This window comes from Macaca mulatta, chromosome 7, assembly GCF_049350105.2.
Source record: "Macaca mulatta isolate MMU2019108-1 chromosome 7, T2T-MMU8v2.0, whole genome shotgun sequence".
Classification (NCBI taxonomy): domain Eukaryota; kingdom Metazoa; phylum Chordata; class Mammalia; order Primates; family Cercopithecidae; genus Macaca; species Macaca mulatta.
The window spans coordinates 14404329-14423610 of NC_133412.1; the positions used below are offsets into that span (position 1 = coordinate 14404329).

At 36.6% G+C, this 19282-nt stretch overlaps 1 protein-coding gene across 22 annotated transcripts in view; it reads right to left on the reverse strand.

Moving 5' to 3' along the window:
• MEIS2 (Meis homeobox 2) overlaps positions 1-19282 on the reverse strand; it is a 212543-nt gene that overhangs the window by 185854 nt on the left and 7407 nt on the right. For all 22 annotated transcript variants that reach the window (XM_077938691.1, XM_015141832.3, XM_015141825.3 and 19 more), the window contains exons 6-7: positions 18937-19086; positions 9128-9242 (exon numbers count right to left, since the gene is read on the reverse strand). In XM_077938691.1, coding sequence (XP_077794817.1) covers positions 9128-9242; positions 18937-19086 — 265 coding nt within the window. The remainder of the gene's footprint in view (positions 1-9127; positions 9243-18936; positions 19087-19282) is intronic.

Genomic DNA, 19282 nt, shown 5'->3' on the forward strand with positions numbered 1-19282 from the left:
GCAAACTATGAAAAACTGGAGGACATGTGTAGAAAATCGACAACAGGAGGTGGGGCCTAAAAATTCAAGAAATACTTCCAGGCTCCTTTACCTGTGTGTGAAGACCAACCAATGAATTCCTTGAGGTCAATCCTATCCTAAACAAGATTTATTAGCAAAATGGATCCTGAGTCCATGAGAACTATTTGCCACACTAAGCAATTTTCCATTATTAGATTTACCATTACATTTAAAGACATCCATCTACACATTTTGTATAGATAACATAATGAAATTGCATCTCCAAATTCTGACCATATGTACACAATATAAGACATTAAAGGACAAATAAGTCCCATTTTAAGTACCATCTTAAAGTAATACTTCAAATGGAAACCTAAAATTGAAGAACCTATCTATAACCAAATAATGCTAAGGTTGAGCTGATGGTCCACCGACGTATTCAAGACAGTAATGAATACAATGTAAGTTCAGTAAAACAAAATAATTTTTATCTCTTAAAGATGTAATGGAATTTGATGGAATGTATCCATATGTTCCAAAGAGTTCATTTATGTTCAGGCACACATCAGTGAATCAATGCACACAAAGTTTTGATCAATTTATACATCTTAAAAAAAGAAAAATCTGTAGATTTTGTTTATCGCTTCAAAAACGGACATACTAATGCCAGATAGTTGAAGAATGATCATCTGTACCTTGGAAAAGCAGGGAGAGACAGAGAGAGAGACCAGGAGTCAAAGAATTACAATGCAGCATGAAAGATGTTAGAACAGAGGTACAAAGTGCCACAGGAGTGCAGAGAAGGAGCTGTGGCCTCATACCTGGGCAGATCAGGAAGACGCACAGAGAAGTTCATATCAGAACAGGATTTTCATCTGTACAAATTTCTGAGGCAGGCAGAAGAGAAGCAAGGACACATTCCCTCCAGATCTCTTTCATTATTTCTTTTCTCGAGACCTCACGTTCCAGCAAGCTGAGGATACTAAAGTGGTTCACTTTCATTTTAATGAGGAACTAGATTTCAGTGAAACCCCATTGTTGCTTTTTTGCTGGTCCTCAGAAAGATAGTGAATAACTCAAGACTACCGAGGGATAAATTGGGTATATAAAAGTGGTGTATATTATTGTTTGCTGTGATATAAAGTTTTTTTTTTTTTTTTTTTTTTTGGAGACGGAGTCTCGCTCTGTTACCCAGGCTGGAGTGCAGTGGTGCGATCTCGGCTCACTGCAAGTTCCGCCTCCCGGGTTCACGCCATTCTCCTGCCTCAGCCTCCCGAGTAGCTGGGACTACAGGCGCCCGCCACCTAGCCTGGCTAGTTTTTTTGTTTTTTTTTTTTTTAGTAGAGATGGGGGTTTCACCATGTTAGCCAGGATGGTCTCGATCTCCTGACCTCGTGATCTGCCTGTCTCGGCCTCCCAAAGTGCTGGGATTACAGGCTTGAGCCGCCGCGCCCGGCTGATATAAAGTATTTTTAAAGGCCAGATTAAAAACAAATTTCCACATGTGAAAATAAAAAGTGACTCTCCTACTACCCTCCTCCCCAGCAAAAAAGCAGTAAGAATTTTAAGAAACTCTCTGAGGGTAGAAATGGGAAAGAAAGAAGGGGAAAAAATAACATGGCGTCATCACAGACTACTCTTCTGAAGCAAAGTAAAGACAATGAAGGGAAAAATAGAACACGTGTATTACAATGTATAGCACCATAAGGCTGTGTTTGATGCTCTGGAGGGCTTCAACAAGTACTGTTCAGTCAAAAATCAATTGAAAAATCAGCATGATAACAGAGCATGAGTTGCCCTATAATAGCCTTAAGACCCCCAAGGCTATGTGAGTCCCTTTCATCTGCCACACAGCACTGACTCTAGGGGACCCTCACTTCCCCTCCCTGAGTCCTGTGCCCATCTGTATTTCTTACCTACTGCTTTACTCCTCCTTAGAAAGCATGGCTGACAAGGAATGATGATGTTTTAAAGTGGTTTTTGAGAATTTTTTCTTTTCTGCTTTATTCTCTTTCTCGACAATCGCACTTAAATTTATCCTATAATATCAGTCATAGACTATTTCCACAATATTAAATGGTTAGCTGTAATCTCTGAACCACCTAATGAGTTAATAGTCTTATGTTTTGCCTTAACTAAACTGCCCCTTAATAAAATCACAGTTCAGGCTTATGCAAATGTGACATGTAAGCAATTCACAGCATTGTTATAAATATACATATATATTTCATTCCAAGATTTCATCTCAATATTTCTTCAATCACTTCCTCACAATGTCTGGTTTGTTCAATTTATATTTCTACTTGGCATTTGGTGCAGACCCCCAAAGATAAGATACATCTGTCCCTTAGTCACAAATCTTGGCATTTTTACCTTAACTCAATCGTGAAATGATTGGTTGAAAATTACCTTGCTTATTAGCAGGATTTCCTCATAATAAAACATTTTATTTCCAAACTTTCAAATTTGACATGAGATGTACTAACTCAGCAGTGACATATCAAAGCTCAAGGAGGACATATAAATACCCTGATCCGTGTGAGGAAAGGAGAAGCTAATTGGAAGTCAGCTTCCCTGTGATTATCAGCTTGTTTATGAGGAGGGAGGACTCTTCTGAATGGCACTGTAAATTCATCCCTGATTATGGCGTTAAAACCAGAGCTCATTTCTACAAGCTCCCCGAAAGCCCCCTACCCAATCCATTTTGTTTAGTTATAAAAGGGTTGTGCATTGCTTTCAGAGAATGACAGTTTTTCATGCTTTGATTTTCTCCAGTTTCGAGAAAAATTAATCAGTTGCACAAGCCAGTTGTCAGATTTCACTTCCCTCATGGCAGAAAGCACACATATTCATTGTCTGCTATAAGAATAAATTTTAGTAATTTTTCCCCATGTCAATGTGAATATTAGACTGACCCAATTAATATGAAATGCTTCTATGCTGCTGGAACAGACAGTGCTACAGAAAGAGCCATTTGCACAACCTGTTCATGATTATGGGCCATAAGGACACAAAGATGGCACACACATTTGTGGACCATCTGAATTCTTATACCGAGAGGGGAGGGGGAAGGGGGAGCGGCATGACGTTAGCTTGACTGTCCTGGGTCATGTTTTTTAATCCAGAGTATTGGACATGTAACACAGCAACAAGAGCTGATCATTTTGTTTAATCACCTTTTGGATCTTTGCCAGATGGTCTCTATTGAGAGCGCTGCAAACAGAGAGAGATGAACTGCATCTAACACGCCACCAGAGCTTTCCCGTAAATGTCTGAGAACTGATTCCAACAAGAATTTAGTCTCAGAGCAGAAAGGGATACATTTAAAAACTATGTGCATTAACTATACTTTTCCCCATAGAATCCTCACTTGGCATGAATAATTTACCCACTCTTATGCTAATGGGATCATGAAAGTATCCCTCTGTCTTTAGTGCAGCTATTCTCAGCTTTCAGTAATTACCCCACCCAGTGAAAATAACATGGCTTCTGCATTGAATGGCTGACTCGTACCTGACAATTAGAAAGATCATGGCTGACAGTGGAAGGGTCTAGAACTGGACAGAGAGACCCTTGTAGCCCAAGGAAGAGCAGAGCCATAAAGTAACACTGGCCGTGGGTGGGAATGCATGCCGGTGAGAAGTGGCAAGAAGGGTAAAAAAGAAAAATTCTCCACTGTCAAGCTTTTCTTTTTTTGACTTATTAACAAGATTTTACTTACATAAAAATATGGTTCTCTTTCAATTACCAGGTGTGAAAGACATTCATGACCAAATTAATTTTGAAAAAAAAATAAGCAATATCTAAGAAAAAAACCATAGTTACCATTAAAGCGCATCTCCATTAAATATCTATTTCACCAGAGTTTTAAAAAATCTAAATAATGAAAAATCCTTTGCATTTTGCTTTTTGGAAGGAAAAAAGGATTCCCAGGAAAAAAACAACCACCAAAAAAAAAAAAAAAAAAAAAAAATTCATTTTCTACCTCTGTCCACAAAACTCCATGTTAGGTAGTTCACTGCGTAAAAATTATCAGGCTAAAACATCTGGGAAAGAAAGCTATGAAACAGCAGGGAACGTGGCTGGTTTATTGTTTATCTTTTGTTTATGAGGCAGTATTCAAGTTTAATTACTACTCTAAATTAAACTCTAACTGGCATCAGGAGACATCCCTTTACATGACTAAGTTAAAAAAAAAATCTAGAAATCCCAACTCTGGGTTTCTCAAGTAAGTTGATACATATAGGAAGAAATTACTCAAAATTAACAGCAATTATAGAAAGCTTTTAAGCATTTATGAGTACCATTACATGCTCCTGGAGCATTTATTTATTAGAAGAATTCAGTTTTACTTCTAATGGTTACTACTCTAAAAAGTCTTGAGAAAATCAACAGAAAATCTTTGGATGTTTCCTGATGGTTAAAGAATGGCATTCTTTTAAATTTTATTTGGGGGGAAAAAAGAGAAAGAAAATGCAATGTAAATAGTCCATATACAACAGTTTATTCCATGGCAATGTTCAATTATCAATTATAGTCTCAGAGAATTTTTTTGACACAATTAAGGGGACAGGAAGGAAAAAAAAAATGTCATCGTATTTATCATAACAGTAAGTGACCAGTTTTGGATGAACTTAGCTCTAGGAAAAATAAAAGTTAAAAGCAACTAGCAAAAGATTATGCCAGATGGCATCTGTCATATTGTATTTAGGGTTATTTTAAAGAGATTGCCGCCACTATGAAAACATTCCATTGACAGAGTTTTCCTAGACTGAATAAGAAATCCCAGTAGAACATATTCAGGACCCACAGTAAGTGGGTTTGAAGCCCCCTCCTCCTCTTTAATATATATAACTTTAATGTATATCCCTTTAAATATATAACTGGAATACTTGGATGGGAAAAATACTATTTTATAACTATAACATGTATTATAAGCTCAAAAGTGCAATACTATTTTAGACACTTGCTTACCTATAAACACATTCACTACTAAGGAGGTATTTGTAGGTTTCAACACCATGATTGCTAAAGAACTGTATAATACATAAATAAATATCTAGCTATGAGGAATTCTAGCCTCATTGCCTGGAAAATAGATGGGGACATCCACAGAGGGACGTGGTAGGTGGCAGAGTTAGGGAGAACTATGCTGGCTTGTACAGCCCTGAGTCCTGAAAGATTAGAGCAATATAGATTCTAGAATGCTAATGTATTTAGGTTAAACTGGGTCTGGCAACAGTATGGTTAACGTGCGTGTGGTGTGCAGTGTGAGCTCAGCAGTTACTGGGCCAACTGTCTCGGTATTTCTGGGAATCCTGCCTATTCACAGTGCAGGGATTGTTCAATTGCTGCAAAATGTACAAAATGAATTTTACAAAAATGAATTGTAAGGAAGGCCCCATTACAACGATTTTACAGCAAAGATGTCAACATCAATTTTTCTTTCATGCATAGCTAATGATTAAAACAGCATATTCCATTTGCCTAAGACAATTTATCTCATATTGGCACATCAAAATATTGAAATACAAAGTTATCTTTACTCTACCCTTTTTATTCATTGCTGCTGAACCCATACCATTGTTCAAACCAGGAAAAATAAAACAAACTTGGCATGAAATACTTAAAACAAAGGCTCATCAATATTCTCCAATTTGTCAACATCTCAATTACAGCACGGGGAAAAAATGTAAATTTCATGTGCTCTAAACACTGAGGGGTCTATTCTCTTGCCAATTCACATGCGTAACTCCCATCAGCGTTAATGGGAGCTACACAAACCCATCAATAATAATAATACTTTGTACATATATTGTGCCTTTCATCTAAGGCTCTGAGTGCTCTAGGAACAAGGGGCTGCTTCCTAGTCGTTACTCTGGCAAAATACACAGTGAAATACAAAGCAGCTTTTGACTCAGCAGGTACAGAATTAGGGATCCCTAGACTTATTATCAAGCCCCATTTTACTGATGGGAAGCCAGACACAAAGAGGGTCAGTTCCGTCCCCAGAGCCCCAAGTCTGCACCCTAATTCTATCCTTGAAAAACCAGATTTCCTTCCTCATTCTAATGTGACTAACTAGACAAACTCCCTTCCTTTGGCTGCTTTTAGCAAGAGAAATCAGTGAATGAAAAGTCTGGTTCATATTTAGATAGCTTACTGTTAGACATGTGCTCTTTGAAAGATAGTAAAGTCAGGTTTCACATTTTACCAAGTTTATTTCTTATGATATTTTTAAAATGTGATATACATTTTTTTCTCCTCCTTTTGGTTCACTGCTGAAACACTGTGGAGGAAAAGATGAACTTTCACCTGTGTAACTGTAGCTCTTTCACTATCAGGTCATAAAATGAGGTATTTTTAGGTTCCAAAGTAAAGTTTGTATGAATCATTATAGTAAACATAATCACAAAAATTATAAAGCAACATAAATACATGTATTGTTTTATAGCATATGGCTATTAAAGTTTAATTTAAAATGTGTATGAAAACATTGTATTTAGTACAATTCATCCCTATTTTTTGTGTTTATCATAATTTGTTTTGAAACTGAATCATTTTACAGTTTTCCATATGCCTGTTTTGCTAATAAATTCTGAATAAGAAAACTCTTTGCTAAACTACAAACTTGATTTCCAGTGAAACATTATAATATATTTAATACTAAGGACATAAATTTCTCTCCCACGTTTTCCATTATACATCAACCCCAAGATTTAACCTAGGATAAGCATATGCGATTTCAGTCAATATCTCTGTTGACTTTGCCCTGAAGCAGATAATTAATCTTTCCCGCTGAAACTACTCTGGACAATTCGGTGGGACAAAATATCAAACTACCTCGAAACCCTGTTTAAAAGACTAATATAGGCATGAGTATGACAAAATACACTCAAGTCTGGCCTTCACATTTTAAAGTGTGCTGTAAAAAGCCAGAATGCCCTTATATATGTGTTTTAATCACTGATGTGGCAAGCCAGGTAGGAAATTTTCTATGCCAAAGCAGTCTTCATTTTATAGAAATCATACCTTTTTTTTTCTTTCAAACATTGATACAGTAAAATGACTGACTTCCTAGCACTCATACCCATAAGCTACCATGTACATTATTTAATCCCACAGAGATATGATTAAAGGAACAGAATCCTACAGGGATCAAATCCTTCAACATTGGGTAAGTGGGTGCATCTCCCCACAGCACAGAAGTTTGTGTGATTGTCTTTACCTATATATCAGTCTCGGAATTCTTCTCTTTCCTAAAAAAAACAAAACTAACTAACCAAAATGATAAAACTTTATGCTTTGTTCGTTATTACAAGTAATCCCTGCTCCAAACCTGGGGTTCGTCTCTCTCCCACCTCCTCTTCTCTCTGGCCCTTTCTTGCTATCTCCCTTGCCATAACTCAACTAACCCAACAGAACCAGTCAGTTTTAAATTTCAGTTGGGACCTTGGTGACCTGTTAATGAATCTACAGAGAGGAGAAAAACTCACAGTGTTGAGTTATGCCTGGTGTTGCTAGCTGACTTGGAGTCAGAAATGCTTGAAGCGTTAACGTAATTGCAAGAATGTGAAAAATGAGGCGCTGGGCTCCTGAGCAAAGCAAAAGGTCAAAGTGAGCCTCACACACAAGAAGTCTCTGGAAGATAGCCTCATTAGACCATTAAGTCGGCTTCTCCTTTTCCCCTCTTTTATACAATGTTTAGAGTATTTTGTTTTTATTAATAGATACATTTCACCCTTTGTGTCGCCGCAATTTGGGGTGGTGGGAAGGATGGAGTCATAGAAAGCTTTCCAGATTTAACCATGCTGAGAAGTCCATCACTGTGACATGGAACCACAGTTAAGTCATTGCTTGCAGATCCATTGACCCTATGTACCAGTTACCCTGAAAGCGCCTTATAATTTACTTATCTTTTATACAGAAACTAACTGGTAGAATAAAACAGTATATAAAACAGTATATATTATATAGGTACAATTTGCAAGTTCTTCCACAATTTGCCATCTGATAGGATTCATCGCTGTGTTACTTTCGATTTGCTTAAACTCAGATTCTAATTTGGACCCATTCACAAGTGAATGGCATCCTAGAAAGGACATTTTTCTAGACTCTTCTAGAACCTCAGAAATCCAAAATTCCTAGTCAGAAGCTTGGAGGACGGAAGGCACCCCACTTACATCAACACCCTGTTTTAAATGGCATATATAACTACAGCTCAAGCTGTTAAACTGCCCTCTACTTGGAAGCCTGTCTAATACTTAAATATTGTGGCCATAAACACAGTCATAATAGAGATGAAATAGACCTAGGAGATCAGACACCATCTAATGTAACATATTAAAAAGTAAAATCTATACACTTCTCTGGCCCACATTCAATAATGCATCTTCCTTTAAATTATCATTTTAGCCATAGATGAGTCATTCTTACCAACATATAATTGCTTTCTGTGCAATAGGTGAGTTTTAAACAGTAACATTTATTCTAAATTGCACTAGGCTTCCTCAACATCTGCAGTTGATGTCCCCCTTGCCCTCTGATTATTCTAATTTTTAGGACTTGTGACAAAAGTCACCATGTCAGCTGAATGGAAATGGGGACAAATAATCCTCTAAGAATTCAAAATCTACCTTCCCAAGATAAGATTCCATGTAAAATTCCCACAATATTTCCGGAGCTAATAAGAACAGATTTTTAAATTGTATGTGCTTTAGAGGCATAATTGCTTGATTATAAAGAATGCTTATTGTTGATATTACAGGCAAGATATGCTATTTATAGCACAATTCAAGCTACTGCATCACAGCAGTAAAGTAGGTCTGTCATTCCACTTACACACACAGAAATAAAGTGTAGATAACCAAATTTGTAAAAGAATTGGCAGAACTAATCAATTGTTATTGTAATGCCTACGTAAAGATTCGACAGCTCACTTTGATTTCTCTTTTTAAGTAAAGTAAGTTAAGAAGAGGACATACTGTCTCTTTAAATAGCAGCTGATTCTACTCCTAACCTGCCACTCTCCTGTTTACATGGAGGCAGATGTACTGATATCATAAAATACGGACGTTATTTTAGTCATGCCTACTTTGCACGAGGAAAATGTTTGACCTTTTACCTTGCTCACTGCTGTTGTCTCCGCTCTGGGAAGCATGGCCCCCACTGGAGGGCCCTGGGGTGCCTGCTGAGTGGGTTGAGGTTGCATCATCGTGGTCTCGCCAAGAAGAAGGGTTCTGATGTCAGGATGCCAAGGAATGTTTCCACAGTTACCATTTCAGCCATAAATGAGGAACCAAGAGGAACGGCACAGAAAGGGACAAAGAAAAAGTATGCATATTAGTATTTGTGGCACTAGGGCATACACACATGTCATGTTACAGTGTGCCGTCTTTTTAGTGATAGGTATATAAAAGAAAAGATGCTCTAGAACTTGATGTGGTGATGGTTACACCAGTGTATATGTTGGTTAAAACTGATTTAAGTGTACACTTTAAATGGGTAAATTTTATTACGTACAAATGTAAACCTAAACAAAGTTAATTTCTAAAGTAAAAAAAAATTAATGAAATATGTAAAAGTTATTTTTACTCTCACTCTCTTAACTGGGTACATTCTTCCAAGAAATAGGTTCCAATGCTCTTGGACACTAAATACTTCAGAACATTAACATCTGCAAAATTCAATGACTCCATTAAAAAAATTACAGGCTCTACAATATATGGGAGAGCCCCTTGACATCTTTCAAATGCATTGCCCTAAAATAGCCTATAAAAACTTTCAAAATTATCAACTGATTGACTATATAATCAACAAAGGTAATGATATTAATCACTGCATCAATACCTAACAAATTATTGATTTTTGCTTTAATTTGTAGAAATAATTTTAAAAAAGAAACACACGTGAACTACTGGCCATCTAGTAAGCTAGAGAGGACTTTCACTTGAGCTTCATGGAAGCTTGAAATTCACTGAGCAGTGCTTCTTCCTAGAAGAACTACTTGTTTCAAAGGACATGCAAGGCAAACCAAGAGTTATAGCTCATGCTACTTGGCTGAGCATATTCATCTTCTGTTCCTCCTCCCCTTTCCTGATCATTCGCAATGCCCTGCTGTTGCTTAAAGGAAAACAGGAATTCTAATGTACAGGAAGGACTTTATCAGCACCACATGAAGGCAGGCAAGAGATGGAATTTCCTCTGGCAGAAACGGAGAGTAGGAACAGCATATGAAACAGTCCAGCCTTAAAGCCAGAGCTGTACACTTGTCACCTGTATATGACAACTTCAGTCAAGCCCACAGACCTACTGGCAAGTGAATGATTTGGGGGTCAGAGGAAGGGGCAAAATATTTCCTCAAAACCAATCAAAGCATACAAAGTATATACCAATCTAAGTATACACCGAAGTATACAAAATATACACCAAAGTATACACATTTTACAAAGTATACACCAATCAAAGTATACAAAGTATACACCAAAGTACACAAAGTATATCACTAAAAAAACCAATCAAAGTATACACTGTTTCTTACTAGAATTGGTAAATAAGAATTCAGATAGAGCCACGTGGGTATAGGCAACAAATAAACCTCTTGACCAAGGGAAAGTAATATTGCCATGTTGCCATTATACATAGTTCATCAAGAAAAGAAGTCAGTCTGTCATTTTTCTCAGCATCAACTCTACAGTGTACATACAGCAGGGATGACGTTACCAAAATAAAACAAGAAACCAACGTGAGAAAAAGCAGGGAAATGTTCTTATTTGGAACTACAAAACTTATTTTTCCCTCTACAGATCTGCAGCAAACTGACTGTAAATTAATATTTGGCATTTCTGATAGATTATGAAATAACAATCCAGAGCTCTATGGATTAATAACATCTCTATAAAACAATGCTACTGGCACTGCTATCAGGCGAGCAATTGATTCAAAGTGAAAACCCTGAGCAGAAATTTTGTGACTATAAATATGGCACAGGTATGGATCTCTAAAATAAGGATATGTTTGAGAAAGTAGATTAGGGAATGAAATTGAGTAGAATAAAATAAAAGTCAAGGTTTTCTGCTGCCTGTATGAAGACAAAGTCATGCCTGTGAGCTCTCTTTTTTATCTAAGTTAGAAACCACTCCAACAGTTTCAAGCAAAAGGCAAACAGAATACAGGGGCTCCTCGAGCTTTGAAGCCTCTTCGTGTCAGCTGTTAGCCGGGTGGTAATGAGATAAAGAGCTAGAAGAATTACATGGAAAAAAAAAAAAAAGAAAGAAAGAAAGAAAAGAAAAAGAAACAATAGCATGGTGTGAGTTTAGTCCTGCAACAACACAGGCTAGAGCCTTCTTTTAGAAAATGAAATAGCTGCAACATATTCACCTAAGCTAAACTTTTCATTGTACACAGCAATGATGTTAATTTTATGCACTGCAGGCTTTTTATTAAGCCGGCTGCTATAAAAGCTCCTTACCCCTCATGAAAATTACAATAATTAACCACTAACACCTCAACTATGTTTTAAGGCAAATGTCATCCAATAGCTATTATATAATCGTTTAAATGAAGCCGGAGCAAGTCTTTCTGTTCAGGCGCTGCATTGATTTGAACGGATCACTCAGAAGGACTTCCTGTAACTGAAAACACTGGTTTATCCCTATCAGCTAAACTGGTGCTGAGTTTTCAAGTTAGTCCTCATTCGTTTATAATTCCGTGTATTTCTTTCAATGGTATCCGAAGGAGACGTTTTCTAAAGTAAAGGGGTGAAAAATAAGCCACAGAAGCAAATATTACTTTTCAGAGCAGCTGGTTCTTCCAAATAAATTGGGTCTTTGGTTTTCTGCCCATTCCCAGAATATACTTAAGTTCACTCTTTCACCTACCATTCCATTATCTCTTCCCTCTTTTCTTCCTCACTCTTTAAAAATGCTCTCCTGAAAAGGTGTCATGTTTATTTCCCATAGAGTGTCTCAAGTATAAGTATAATGGTCTTGTTTGAGAGACTGAACACCAACTAAGGAGTATCACACGATAGTCATCTGATTTGAAAGAAGGAAGAACAGATAAATCCCTGTGGGGTTTCAAGGCTGAGGAGTTGCCCCAAGTTGTTTGTATTCAGCTACACGTGGTGGTGATGTGACCATATACAAATACAAATGTTGATAATCTGGTCAATAAAAAATTGTTCCTCCTTGGTCATAAAAAACTGTAACTGACATGGATGGACAAAACCTATTACTTTTAACACTTTTTTTCCTGAGATTAAAATATTTGTTTATATCACGACTCCTTTCTTCAATTCTTCCCCTTAGAGTTTACAAGTTTACATCCTTCGAGAAAAATCGCATGGCTTTCTGCCAAATTATCTGCAGAAGTTTAGTGAATCCTGAAGCCAAAGTGGCATACAAAAGCATGTAAAAACACATGATGCAAGTAGAAAAATAAAGAGAAACGCTCGCTGGGTGCACGTGTATGACTGAGCATTCAGGTATATGCATTCCACAATATATGTCCTGTTCTCCAGCCAAAAAAAATCATGAAGACACCCGAGGGCAAGGAGTGAACATGTTTCTATTCCCAGTGGCTTTAGTAATTGGGAGTCAAATATGGTACTCTTCTTGCTCTTACGTAATTGTGTTACAGAGCAGTGTTACCAGGAGAAAAGCAGTGAATACTGAGTGAGGCACAATAGAAGGAGATGGAAAATAGATACAAGAAGCTAGGTCTCTAGGGGCAGTATTTTCTATTTGCTGGGCTACAGACTCACAGCTGATAATGCAAGTTGTAATTAATATAAAAGCAGGAGACAATATGGGCAGAGCTTGTAGCAGTGGGGCCACAGGAGAGCGCTCTGCTGCTGTACTCTGTTTCTCATTTACACAGAGCTTTCCCTAGAAAACACAATTCTGCCAGTGTTTTCTCCCTTGAAAGTTAAAAAAAAAAAAAAAAATTGATTTAGCACCATCATTGAATTTTGCTAAATCTAGAAAAGAGCATAGAGAGGACAGGCATCTCTGGGCACAGGAAGCAAATCATACGTGTGCCTCTCTTGTTGAAGTTGCACATACACTGGAATTGTAACATTTTAAACCATTGTGGCATTTCCATGAGGGACCTACCTATAAGAGAATACTTAATTAGTCTTGGTGAATTGGTGTTATTTCCCTATTTAAATGATTCCACATGGCACATGGTTCTTCCATGGGGCCAGTGGGGTAAAATGTATAAAGGTTTGTAAATAAATACAAAACTGAATGGAGAAGTAAAATGTATGAGGCTTCAAGGAGAAAAGCAAAGGCCATGCCACATACAAGTTCTATCTAAAATGATCTGAAACTCATTTTAGATCCCAAATGAATGAAAAGGCAATGCAATGGACATGGTACAGGAAAGAAAACATTAGATTGGAATTAAGACTCTGGCATGCCACCTCTCACCAGTGAGGTGAACTTAAGCAAGTGATGTACCTCATTTCTGTGCGGCTCATTTCCTTTATCTCTTTAAAATTAATAAGTTAGACCAGATAACCTCTAGAACCTACAAAACTATATAACATCAAGAGAGAAATTACATGTAAACTTGGAAAATACAATAAAGTAACTCAGGGTATGTGCTCATAGGTAGAGAGTAATAGTAAACATACATGAAGATATTTTAATCAGTAAATGAAGCATGTACAACTAATTTGACTTGATATATTTAAACAACAAAGGGAAGATATACTTGTATCAACATACATAATTAAATTACTTATTTCCTATAACTTTATAATGTTTTAACCCCTAATTAACATGATGCAAAAATTATTTTTAAAAATAAGACAAGGACTCCTATCTTGGGGTACTGAAGTCTACAAAAGTTAAAAATGTTAATTGTATGGTTTGAACAAATGTTGGAATTTCAACTACGGTACTGTAAAGCTGACATAAGAAGTCAGGAGACCTATGTGTGCTTTCAGAACCTGGACTCACTCTTTAAAAATGTAAATAAAGCTGGGGTCCTTCCCTCACCTCCCCACTTCTACCTCTCTATTAAGCTTTGGGATTAATATGTAAGCAACTCTCACAGAAGTGGCAAGTACCCTTTGCAAATGATTTCTCCAGTTAATCGAGCAACTTTTAGAGAAGACAGAAATGTCTTGTATTGTTGGCGTAATGCCATATTATAAAATGCCTCTTACAACTTTGAATTGTGTTGGGATATTCCATAGAACATTTAGTATTAAAAAAAGAAAATGAATTAATGCCAATTTAAAAAAAATCTGCTAGTGAATGTCTATGTGGTTGTCAAGTACAACCTTTGTTTAATTTCATCTCATCACAGTCACACTGAAAACATACTCCAATGGCACAATCTAAATGATTTAAATAGTATAATTATTCTTAATGGGAAATTAAGAAAGCTATCAACCACCAGAAACCACGCAGCAGCAACACGACAGCAAACCCGTGCCCCCAGCCATGTTTCTTTGAGTTGGTGGACAGAGCTCTGAATAGAACTTTATCGGAATAGGCCCCAGAGGCTTTGAATAGCATACCATCAGCTCTCACCTTACACTAACACATAAGAAACTAGCAAATAAAATAAAGCATTCATATTATTACTATTAGTATCAAATTTCATTATTTCCCCCTTGATATTCTATAGAACAAACACTTGAACCTATCCCACCCCTCGCTGTCACTTCCCTCTAATTTTTCAGGTAGTAATTGAATTTATCTAGAGTCACTCGCCCATATTCTGTCAGAAATAAGATTCTGGAGACTCTCCTCTCTGACCTAATCCATTTGAAAAAACAAACAAACAAACAAACAAACAAACAGTGTGAACATAAACTTGATATATTCAGAGATGCAAAAGAAAACACCAGAATATCTTCATTTAAATTATAGTTTTCAACATATAAATTAAAATAATTTTTCTTTACTTAGTGATGTTAGTAGAGCCAGGCAATTTTAAGGTATCTGCTATTAACTGTTAACAGACATAATTGTCTTTTCTTCCCTCTACTTAATTCTTTCAAAGAAAATAAAAATGTAGCTCTTTAGGACCATTAACTAGGAATAACAATATAATTATATAACTGTATGCACTTCAAGCAAATAGAGCTTAGCTCAGAGAATATACTTCAAGCAAGCAGATTTCATTTGTCTGAACTTGATCTAAAGATATGTAATATCTTTACATGTCAATGCGAGGATATATTTTCTTTGTCTGTACTAGGTCTAAATACTTGATCTAAAATTGTGTAAAATAGATAATTTGAGTATCACCTGTTATTCAGAAACTCCACAGACTAGAAAAAGCTGGTCATTTCACAGCAGTTTTCAAGTTGAAACTTCTTTAAAAATTGTTTTCTAGACATATTTATTTTAAATATGATAAATTTGAATGTCTAGGAAACTAACATGAATGCAGCTGGAAAACAGAGCTCTATTTCTTTTGACTATTATATATTTTTTCTCCCCAACATTCCAAAAAATATTGTAGTAACTCTTTCCTACCTATAAATATTATTATTATGTAATAGTAATAACAAAATACATTATAATATTAAAAACATAAGCATGCCTTATGAATTTACTAAATACAACAAAATTATAATCAATATTGCATTTATTATTTTCTATTTAATTCCAAACTTCCTCTTATCACTACACCCTACACCCATCATATGTAAGTGTTAATAATAAATGAACAAATTCAGTAACCTCATTGAATGTAAGGAATGGACAGCAAGAATATTATGGTTGTCTTCTTTTAATGCATCTATGTTATATCAAATTATTTATATAACTTTATGAAATGTGAAATTGACATGATTTACTAATAACATATAAAACTTATTCTTAAGTCTGCCAACATAGTTGCTTTGAAGGTATTTATATTCATTACTTTATTTACATTTTCAAATTCCTTTAAATACTACTGAAACTATATTGGTACCTAATAGTTTGCTTCTGATGCATTTCTCTCTGCTTTTCTCTCTCTCCTTGCACGTTCCTTCCTTAAACACGCACACACACGCGTACGCACACACACACAATGAAGCTGGATACCACTTAATAAAAGTAGAGGTGTATGTGTTTTGGGGGTGTCAAACAGCTGTCACAAACTGTCACCTCCACAAGAGGAACCTTGGCACACAACAAATTAAACTACACTTCTTTTTTAGCTGTCATTATTCATAGCCAATAAGTTGAAACGCTCCCAGCATTTCATGTGCAAATAAAACCATGAGGAAGCTCAGTAGATCACAATAGTGGGCCAACAGATAAAACAAGAAAACAACGCGTTGTCTGGGCCTTTCTGAAGTAGCTCATCATCACCCCTGCACCAGTGTTCACCAAATGAGATCCAGCCTGGGGCAATGTATTAAATATGCATATCAAAGCAAATGAAAAATAAACCTGAAGATTCAAATTGGGCACATTTACATGCTGAAAATGTCCCACTCGCACCACTTCTCAGGTAGTGGTTCTCTGTTATTTTTACTTGGTGTCTGGCTAGGGGTTGAAGGCAGGCAACTTTGTAGAAGAGGCTGAAAAGCATCAGAGGATTTGCTTTAAAAGGGGAAGGCTGGACATGGATACAATCAATACACCTATGGTACAAAAGCCTCAAAAATGGTGAAAACTCTCCGAGGTTTTCTCTCATGTCCCTGCATAAAACACAAGTCTGTGGTAAATCTCTCCATTTTCCACTTGGTGTGCTGGTGGAACAAATTATTGCTTCCTTTCAAAACAAATAGCAGGGGGCTAAAGTAAAAATGTTATAGTTCAGATCTCTAGGAAATAAAAGGCTTTAAATTATGACACCCAATGAGGTGGCAAGCCCTCGTGGGTTCAAAATAAATCAGTTGTCATATTTACTTGACTGGGGGCCTGAAAGGAGAGCAACAAATGTTACAGTTGACTCTTTTATCCAAAGATGATGATTGATAAATTATTAAAGCACTATCCTCTTAGGTACAACTTCCTTCTTGAGTGGATATTTAAACATTACAATAGTCTCATAAATTGATATTGTCTATCAGCCAATACTTTAAACAGCCTATTTTATCTTATCTTTTCTATGTAAACATCAACATGGTCTAGCTCTATACATCCACTGGAAAAACAGTTGCCAAGAAACTGTTTTCGAAAACTAAGTAGTCGGTACTCCTAGAAATATCATGAGAAAAGCTTTTGGCTCCAAGAACTGTGAACCTCTCATTTTACAAACTATGTAAATAGACCCCCCCCCCATTGTCCCAATAATGTGAATAAATAAAACTTTAGAAACAGAAAACAATGAAAATAAACACATAAAAAACAACAAAGATAAATATTTCTTAGGTAGTGTCATGCCCCATGGACCACAACACACTGTAGCGTGGGCCACAGATCAGCAAATAAACTTTCCATAACCACTGCTGCGTCCTTTTGATTTCATTAGATTCACTCAATCTACAAAGGAGATCACCAAAGATGCCCTCACCATGATGGAAAAAGGTAAGGGTCAAGAGATAGGAATAGGAGCCTTCAACTCCATAGTATTTATTCTGTCACAGAACTGGATATCCCAGACTGAGGTTTTCTTTTCTAGACTTTTTCTAACTTTTGTTCTTAGGCTGACTTCCCATACAAGTGCAAAGGTTAATTATGAAAATCTATGACTGCATATTTTCAAAACTTTTGTTTGGAGCAGGGGAGAGAAGAACCTCATAGAAGGTATATACTAAGGCATCCCATTTCATTTCTCATAACAGTCAGGAATTGGGATGGGAGGTAGGGACAAACTGCCTTCAAGCCTTAATGCCTGTTTAACTCACACGGAGTGTTAAATTAATATTTCGGCCACAAAGTTATTAAACTACAGCTTATACCATTTAGGCTGTGAGTTCAACTGAATGTAATCTATAGACACCCTGTCCCCCATTTCCAGGCTTGAGTTCCTATAAATACAACTGCTGTTCACACCCACTCTTTAACCTCGCCACTCTTGCCTTTCCTACCAGCTGCAATCTTTCTTCTCTTTGCTTCTTTTTCAAATTTTCAGTCTCACTACATATGCTTTTTTTTTCTTTTTTTTTTTTTTTTTTTTTTTTTTTTTTTTTTTAGCATCAGACTCACTAGATTGGTTCCAAAATAGGATTAGAAACAGAGAGAATAGAAAGAAATCTCCTTTCCTGGCCTGACATACACAGTCATTTCTTACTATACTCTCCATCCTCATTCACCAACTGTTAAAGTGTTAAAATTCAACCACTAACCTATGTTTACTCAATCATAATTCCCTTCAGCTTTTTGCAATACATTGTTAATAATTGGTTCATCAAGGTTACTGTCTTTTAGTATGAAGATGCTTCAGGCATTTGGCAATAAGTCCATATTCTGACAGTAAGTTTCTATAGAGCAAAAAAGCCCTGAGAATTGTAATGTGTTCGTTCACCCCTTTTATTTCGAATGCAGTGCAAGATTGCCAATAATTCTCAGAATTGTCATCTCTGTGAGATACTAGGAAATTAGCACTCACTCCCCAATTCTCTTTCCTTCAGTCCTCTCTCTCCAGACCAGTCCAGCTAACCGTCTTGCTTCTTTCTATCCCTGCTGCACTGATTACACAAAATTAAGAAAGCAGAAGGCACAGTGGTGACTATATCAAACAGAATTTGCTAACACCCAAGTCACCAAATCCAGAAAACTTTACACATTAAGACCACAAATCACTCTATCAACTCTCTGGTTTTTTGGCTCTCCACATAAATAGGAGGGGGTCCAGGAAAGGAGAAATGAAAAGGAAGGGTATGGCAGAGATAGCAAGAAAGAGAAGACCCCAAAAGAGACCTAGTCATTTCAAAAGAAAACTCAATCAGTGGAGCTAGATGTTAAAACAACTTTACAATAATGCTTTGCCCAGTGGCCTTAAAAGATTGTCAAAGGCTAGCAGACTTACATGGTCAGCGAGATTTGTGGAGGAGCCTGAAAGTTCTTCATGATCTGACTTGGAGCTGCCGTCTCTTTCATCAATGACGAGGTCGATGGGCATTTTCCCCTTCAAACAGCTAATGTATCGGTGGCAGAAGTTATCGCACAGTTCGTGGACCTAGAACGAAGGTCATGGTGGAGGGTTCAGCTCATGTTGTTGTTGTTTTGTTTCATTTTTAGAAAGGAAAAATACCAGGTTGCAAGGTTACATTTGGAAAGAGCAACAGTGTGATGTCTTCCAAACTAACTCTAATTAAAGGGTGTAATAGTTGAAGGCAAGGAAACAATAGAGTAATTGTTGCAGCAGATATTAT